We start from the raw sequence: 8,586 nt of genomic DNA, 5'->3' as shown, positions 1-8,586 counted from the left end.
AGGATGTGGCCTGAAGAGCTTGGAGCTGAAGGTGGAGATGGGGCGGAGGTGGGTTGATCGCAGCTGGTAAACGGGGGAGGCCATGGATGAAGGTCCTTATCAACTGGAGTATGACCATGGTGTGGCTTGATCCAGCGCCGACAGGTCCAGGGTGATGAGGGGGAGGCGCTGATTGATGAGGCAGGTGAGTCTAGAGTAGTGGTTCTCAATGTGGGCTGTACCGCCCCCCGGGGGGCGTTCAGAGGACTGCAGGGGGCGCTGGCGGAAATTTTTACAAAAGGGGGGCACTAGGGTATTATTTTTGATGATAAGTACAGAAACAAGCATAAAAATCAAAGCATCTACAATAGTGATAGTAATATTAATGATAAAATAATAGTCAGTGAAAAGTAGCCTACAAATTCTTTGGTGGGGGGCGGTGAGGGACCTGGAGAAAGGCTAGGGGGGCACTGGCCCGAAAAAGGTTGAGAAACACTGGTCTAGAGAGTCTTCCAGATTGAATATGCGCCGAAGATTCATTTCACAATTTAAGTTAAAACATTTTCTTGGAAGCAAAACTGAGATGAAAACTTCACACAAGCAAACAAAAAAGTAAAAACTCCATAAAGACAAACAATAAAAAAAATTACCAAAGGAATCAGAAAAAGCTTCAAACAACCACATGAAAAAACAAAAAACAAAAAAGAAAACAACAAAAAGCACAAATATTGAATGTATTAAAAACACCTTGTCATCAATATATTTTCATTATTTACCCAGTGATCAAAACTTACTCAAAAACAAATAAGAACATAACTTCTATGTTTTATTTATTTCATGGGTTAATTCCCACTGGAATTAAACTTCAACAATTAGATATTTTACCTTTACATTTAGCTGACTTCTTCACCTAAGATTTTAGTCCTTCATCTGTTGTTCACTTCATCATCTCTTGATAAAAGAAAGTCTAGGCTTTGTGACAATAACACGGTTTGTTGCTTTTGAGTCTGGGTGTTCCTCCCTTTGATCAAAGAGGTTGCTCTTCATGCTCATAGGCTCTTCCTTCGTTTAAAGTGCCCAGATGGAAGCAGATGGACGTTTCCAGTTTCTCAAACTAATATGACCTCTTGGCTAAAATGACCTACATAATCCAGGGAATTGTCTCTTAACTGTTTAGCACCTTCACTTACATTGATCAATAAAATCATGTCTTGTGAGAAAATGCCTTTCACTGAAGAGAACTCCAACAAAAAATGTTTTACCTTAAAAAAAAAAAAAAATCCCCTATTCCGGAGTATACTTCTAGATGGCTTTTTTTAATCTACAGCTGCTCTGTTAGCTAACAGCAGTGCTGACAATGGAAATACTGTTCACAGAAAATAAAGTTGTATTCAGTAAATTTGCTTCCTTACATATTACATGCATTACGGACATTCATTTCTATCTGAAAATTGCATATATTATGAAAACTTTGATTTCTCTACTGTGATGCAATAGATTAATCCACTTCTTTATTTCATATTTAATTGTTATTTTGTGTAAGTGTTTTCCTTGTACTTTTCAGTAAATGCTCTATTTGTTTTTTTTAAATTGTGCTGTCCAGTGAAACCCTAATACACAGTTTTCCTTATCTTCTCCAATTTGGAAACAGCCAATTAGTGTCAAGTAAAACAAACAGCTCTTCGTCTCGTTGAAATATCTCCGATATGCTCTATGAAAAAAAAGCAAATATTCTCATTGACTATTCATAATTTGTAGGTCTGTGTCTCAAAAATTTCCACAAAACAGTGAACCTGATAGGCTGGAGGGAATATCACAGCCTATCACACTTTAGTCCAAGTGTATTAGTTTATTACTAAACCTCAGCTTAGGAAAATTTATTACTAAAGTTTATTACTAAATAAATAATTAAATAAACTTGGACTAATTGATGTCAACTAGTGTAAACAAAGGATTGCTCTCACCTGACCTTTAAAAGAATAACATGCATAGGAAAAAAGGTTTTTATTAGAATAACAGTGACATACACCTAAAACTCTAAGTTTCCAAACAAACTTTACCAGCTTGCCATGAGAGTTGAAGCTCTGAAGTTACAAATTCTTTAGATAAACCAAAATCAAATTTCAAATATTGTTTTTCTTTCCAATCTTGCATCACACTTATTTTTTCTTTTTTTTTTTTAGGTTTTATGCACGTTATCGAGTACGAAGCTTCTCATAGTCTTTTGGGGCCCATACTAGGCGCTTGACAAGTATGTCTTCTGTATTGCTAATATATTCATCCCAGCAGTACTCAGGAGAGAGCAACTTGGTGGGCTTGTTGAGCCAAAAGTACTTGTTCAAGTGACTTTCATCGTGCCATAAAGCCTCTACATTTTTCAGTTTATCTTCCATGATGTTGACATAGCAGTAATCTGCCAAGGCCTTTACTTTTTCACATGTTCCTCCAAAAATTGCAGCATGATAGTAGTAATCGCCTTCAGTCATGTAAGCTTTGGATTCTGGATTTCTGTCATATGTGAACCTGTACTTTGGGAGTTTGTAATAGTGAGCATGGAGTAGAGCTACGGACTCCCCAAGAGCCTCAGAGCCAAATCTGCCTTTAAATATCTGATCCACATCAAAGCAGAAGACATAAGTGAATTTGTGCTGGAGAACTGTGTCGATTACTTCTGATATTGTCTTCATTCGCATCATAGAGATGTCTTGCCACCTGGTGTGCTTCTCTACCTTGACAATGATGATGTTTCGTTGAGGAGCCAGGGTAATTTCTGGCACCTGCTCTGGTAAATCCGTAAACACGAAATACGTCACAGGTAATCCCAGCATGAAATGTTCTTCTGCTGAAGTCAGGAATGTTTTGAGATAGGCTTCCAGGTACCTTCAGCAGAGACACAGAAAGGTGAACAGTTACTGTAGGTCAGTATGCTAATCATAGATAGAAAATATAAAGGCTCTTTTTCTATGGCATTAACAATAATGGGTATCTGTATATGTTAATGTTCACATACACAAAGGAATGCATCATCTTTAAAATTTAAAATGGATATTTCATTGTAGTTTAAAGTAAAAAAAAAAACAGTGTTAAGCATTAATAAATCACAGTCTGCTTTCCTGCTACCTTTCAAAGTAGAAATCGGTTTAAAGTGCAATTTTCTGATAACAAAAAGAGTTTTGAGTCAAATCCACTAGAACAGAGATTATTCAATTGTAAAACTTTTTTCCAACATAAATATTTTTTAAATGATTCAGTTTTCAAACTAAACAAAGACAGTGAGGACAGATTTTTCCACACTCACAAAAACAGTCTCTCCATTGGAGTAAATGGCTATATGAAGAGGAGGAGATTGGTTAATGAAATACGTGACCAAGAACGCAGATCAAAGTGGAAAAGGAAGAGTTGCAAATGGTATTATATTCCTTTTAGTGGGCAGGTCTGTGTGTGGAAAACGACACACACGCAAATCCTTTTTTTGTCAATATTAGCTTTGTTTGTTTTACCAAACATTTTCATATTTTACATACTCAGCTATGTCTGTTAGTAAGTTTTGCATGTGCTAAAAAGATGTACAGTGCTGACATTAATTGAAGTGCTTGGTGTGGACTTGCTCTTTCCAAACGGTTACTGGCATGGAGACGATTTCAGCCAATAAAATAAGTGAGATTTAACACTAAAACAACTATAAACTACATAAAACTAAAGGTAAAATCTACTAATTAGTTTACCAATATCAAAACTACTTGACTAAATGTTCTTCTACAGATGTTATTTTTATGATTGTTTTTAATTTTAAAACAAAGAAATGTGTTAGAAATATGCTGTCTTCCGCTGAACACTTACAATCTTTATTTTTTTTTCAATGCTGAAACAGCTCACAAACTAATCTTGTAATGTAATACCCCAAACATCAAACACAAGAAATAATAAGGTGTACATGAATTGTTTTATTCCTTTTTTTTTTTTTAAAGAAATCTATTAACTTGGTTTTGTTTACCTAATTTTATCAAATGCTTTCAGTTTTTTTACCTTTTTCTATTGCTGAAATAAAAATTCTACCCCAATTTCAATGCACAATGTCTCCTCACGAGCGACTATAAATATTTTGGAAGAAACTCTGAATAGAAGACAGACAGACAGACAGACAGACAGACAGACAGAAACTCTATTAATCCCTTTGGAGTTTTCCCTCGGAGAAATTGTTCCCATCTCCCACATAGCATTTTATGTTTTTTAAATGCATAAAGAAACAAACCTTCCAACAGCAAAAACAGTGAGGGCCACAGTTGTATTGGCTTCTTTGTGCTTTCGGTCATATAGATTATTATCAAACATCAGTTCCCACATAATAGGTGCGTTCCAGGAAGTCTGGGTCTGAACATGTGGTCTGGCCCTGAAATAAGAAAAAAACAAATAAATAAAAAAAACAGAACAACTCATCATTATCACATTGCTTTTCATAAATCTTAAACTTGATACATTTACTTGGATAAGCTTAACTCGATACCTTGGAACAACTAAAATTTTTTAAGTTGGATCAGCTGTTTGCTTTTTTTAGTGTGATGAACATTTTTTTACGTCACGAGACACACTTGTAAAAATGGTTTTCGCATGTGGGAAGTACAGGTTAAAACGATCTTCGTTAAGAGGCTATCTGGGCGTCACCACATAGGAATCCTGACTTCTCTGTCTATGTTAACTGGAATGTCATGTTAACTGGTGTGACATCATTCCCAGCTCCGAAAGGTGATAGTGTTTTCAAAGAAAAGTACTGTTTGACTCTACTCAATCTCATTTTGTTTCTCTCCCTCCCTCCCATGAGAAGATATGAACTCTGACCTCACCCTTGGAAGAATCAAACTTCCGGGAATTATTTCCATTTGTTTGCATATGTAAATGGAGGCATATAGAGGGAGGGGTGTTATCTCAGCCTGTGCACTCAATTTCAGGTTTATTGGGATGTAAAAAGGAAGTATACTTAAATCATAATCTATTTTTTTTCTCATGTGCAAACTTGTCATTTAATTTTTAGTAAATGACAAGTTATGATAGCTAACCCATCCAAGTCTTTTGCAATTTTGCAAAAATATATATGCATATATAAATTATTTAGTCAGGCTGAATACAAATGCACACCACTGTTTTCAGATTTTTCTTTGTGAAAACAACAACAACAACAAAGAAACTGTCAGGATGTGTTGGTTGAAGTAGGACCCAAATGCAGGACACTGGTCAGATAGTTGATTATGAACATTTAATATCAAAGCCTTACAAAAAACAATCAATCAATCAATAAATAAATAAATAAATAAATAAACAAACAAACAAACAAACAAACACAGGAACAATAGAGACCCAGAGCTGGACAAAACAGGAATTCTGGGTAAAATAACAGCAGTGAATCAAAAGGAAAACAAGGAGATAACTGGAAAAGCCAGTAAAGAGTGAGAGAAGCAGAAATGTTTAAGTACTGGGAGAGTGAATGTGCAATAATCAACCTGGGCTGATTGGCTAACTGATGCAGGTGTGAGAGGAGAGTGTGGAAAAGTGCACAGTAAATAAATCTAACTAAAGAACAACAAAACAAAAATCTTACACTAAAGAATGAGAAGATAAAATAAACATAATTAAACTAGAGTTACAAAGAATAATGAGACAAAAGAAACAAGCATAAACATAAACTAGACTCACTGAGACAGCACTGAACTAAAGTTAAACAGAATTAAGACTGATCTACTCAAAGAGATGAAGGTACACAGAATATTGAAACTAGAATCAAACCCTAAAACGAGTCAAAACAACCCAACACAATCCAGGATCTGACAAAGTCATGCACAATTTTTACTTTACTTCACAATTTAATGGGAGTTTCTGTTTGTTTTTAACACGAAATATCCCTCAAAGGTTTGACACTCGTGGTGTATCATAACAAAAAAAATTAAGGTGTGTGCACATTTCTGGAAGGAACAGAGTATACTGAAAGGTATTTTATGTCATCATCTGTCAGCTATATAATTCTATTTATAAAGTTGTCAAACACGTAATTCACAGTGATGAAACCTGAATAATTACTAACGATCCATGTCATGCAGACAATGCATGACTGTTAGAAGGGGATCTAAAGTAATAACAAAGAAAAAAAATGCATATGTGCTCATCAGTAACTGAACAAAGTGTACAGAATAAAGTGAAGTTTACAGTTGCTGCCTACGATAAATCCCTGTCTGAAGAAATAACAGGCAAGTCAGACACGTAAGACATTACATTAATCCAGTGTTTCTCAACCTTTTTTGGGCCAGCGCCAGTATTGTGGTCAAGACCACCTAACCCGAGACTAAGACAAGACCAAGACCAGAGCGTATCGAGACCGAGACAAGTCCAAGACTTTTAGGGTCCGAGACCAAGTCAAGACCAAGACCGAGGGAAGTCGAGACCGAGTCAAGACCAAGACCAGCGGCCCGCGCTACATGACACAATAAAATGGTGAAATATGATCAAAATTGCTTCTCAAATTGATCTGAAAGATCCATATTACCATAAAAACACCTAGATATTAAATACTTAATACATTTTACCAATATTAAAATGAAGTGCTTCCATCTTTGTGCTATAATCTGCGGTGGTCTCGTGCCAGCCCTAAAAAGATAACGCCCTGGGTGTTTCCCCATATTGCTTATGTCAGAAACCATCACTGTATGCACCATTAAACATAGCAATTAGGCAATGCCCTGACGATAAATAACGCTCAACTATGAACATTGACCGAGGAACAATAAAGAAGTAACCAAGCACAAGGCGCTCACGGTGACTGTTTACACTCTCCCGCTACATGAAGCCAGGTAATCTGACACCATGGCAGACATTACAGCTGCCACTTTGAACGAAAACAATCATAGCATAGAGCAATGTGCATGCTCTGCGTGCTCTTTCGTTCTTGTGTTTTATTTATTTGTTAATTAAAAAAATATTAATGTACATGATTAAATAAAATAATGATAGCTACTGCAGTGTATTACAAGTATTACAAGAACAAAGAATGGCTCTCAGTGACACTCCAGTCCTATTTTCTAAGTAAAGCTATAACCTATAGTATAAGCTATAAGTAAAGCTATAAGTAACCCTAACCCTAATTTTCTAAGTGAAGAGCCGCTCAGAAGAATCGGACTGTTCCTGAAGGTCACATCACTATATTGCAGACTTTTGGACACAGCGTGATTTATGCAGCACTATTCTATTACTGACGATTAGACCGACATCTTCTGCCGCTCAGAGAAAACCACTGCGCATGTCTTGGAGCGCCGCGTGCGAGTGAAAGGTGGGAAGGGGGGGGGGGAGGATTGTAACAGAAACACGTTATTGCTTGTATTTTAATCGGTGCGTTTTCCATCCACTGAAAACAACGATGCTAATAAATAAACTGGACAGTATGCTGTACGTTTAGTGATATTTTCACAGTTGCGGTCTTGAAACAAAATGCCGGGTCCTCAGCGACCGAGACCAAGACAAGACCGAGACCAAATGCGGTCGAGTCTGAGACGAGACAGAGACCATCAAAAAATGGTCTTGAGACCGGTCTCTAGACCAAGACCGACCTTGAATACCACAACACTAGCCAGCGCCCTCCTAGCCTTTATCCAGGTCCCTCACCGCTCACCAGCAAAGAATTTGTAGGCTATTATTTTATTATTAATATTACTATCACTATTGTAGATGTTTTGATTTTTATGCTCGTTTCTGTACTTATCATCAAAAATAATTTCCCAGAGAACAAAAAAGCAATGTGAATAGAAATTATTTTCACAGGTGTCTACGAAAAATGCAATGAATGGACATTCAATTTAAAATTGGTAGGCCTAACAGCAGTCAATCAGAGTGGAAAAATATTCTTGTTCTGTGCCATTTTCTAGTTGTTAAATATTACACAAGATGGCCAGATAAAAGATGTACAACAATGCTAGTTTAAACTCTGAACTATTTGCAAAAAGACTGTGCTCTGCAACATTAAATCATGGATAGAATTGTAACTACATTAATCATAGATCTTTTCTTCAGTGTTTCTGTCGGTTTCTGGTGGTGCAGCTCTGTGCTGCCTTCAGGAGAATGGGACATCAGAGTATCATCCTTAAAATTTCACCCACATGGCATTTATTGTGCAAACCAGAGCTGTCATTGGAAAAACAAAAGTTCCAGGTCCTTTTAATGCCATACAAATATGAGACAGAAACATGGATTATATCTTTATATAGACCTGTCTACTGATTTATAAATTAATAGTTTTACTGGACAGAAATTACAAAGAACAAATCTGGTTCTTAAATCCTAATGAGTCAAATTGAAAGTGTCATGGAGTCATCAGCCTCATGACATTAACACTGACATGGAAAATAATATTGAAAACACTTAATTATTTCTTGCGCGACCCGGTACCATTTGGTCCACGGACATGGGTTGGGGACCACTGATATATCTGATATATCTGATAATATGGACATTTGTATACAGCGCAGTGTACGCACAATTTGAATTATAATCAGCATTGTTTTATTGGCCAAGTTTATTCGCACAAACAAGGAATCTGACTTCGGTTTTCAAGCTTCAGTGTATAAACCT

General features: G+C 36.4%; 1 protein-coding gene across 2 annotated transcripts in view; it reads right to left on the bottom strand.

The window, feature by feature from the left end:
• Window positions 1-1,968: 1,968 nt before the first annotated feature.
• Window positions 1,969-8,586, bottom strand: part of LOC103144194 (N-acetyllactosaminide alpha-1,3-galactosyltransferase-like) — a 17,113-nt gene continuing 10,495 nt past the window's right edge. For both annotated transcript variants that reach the window (XM_016675915.1, XM_007561058.2), the window contains exons 4-5: window positions 4,232-4,369; window positions 1,969-2,859 (exon numbers count right to left, since the gene is read on the bottom strand). In XM_016675915.1, the coding sequence (XP_016531401.1) occupies window positions 2,175-2,859; window positions 4,232-4,369 (823 nt within the window). In that variant the 3' untranslated portion in view covers window positions 1,969-2,174. The remainder of the gene's footprint in view (window positions 2,860-4,231; window positions 4,370-8,586) is intronic.

This window comes from Poecilia formosa, unplaced genomic scaffold, assembly GCF_000485575.1.
Source record: "Poecilia formosa unplaced genomic scaffold, Poecilia_formosa-5.1.2 Scaffold122, whole genome shotgun sequence".
Lineage (NCBI taxonomy): Eukaryota > Metazoa > Chordata > Actinopteri > Cyprinodontiformes > Poeciliidae > Poecilia > Poecilia formosa.
Note: the sequence above shows the minus strand (reverse complement) of the source record. Positions and strands in the feature narration are given on the sequence as shown.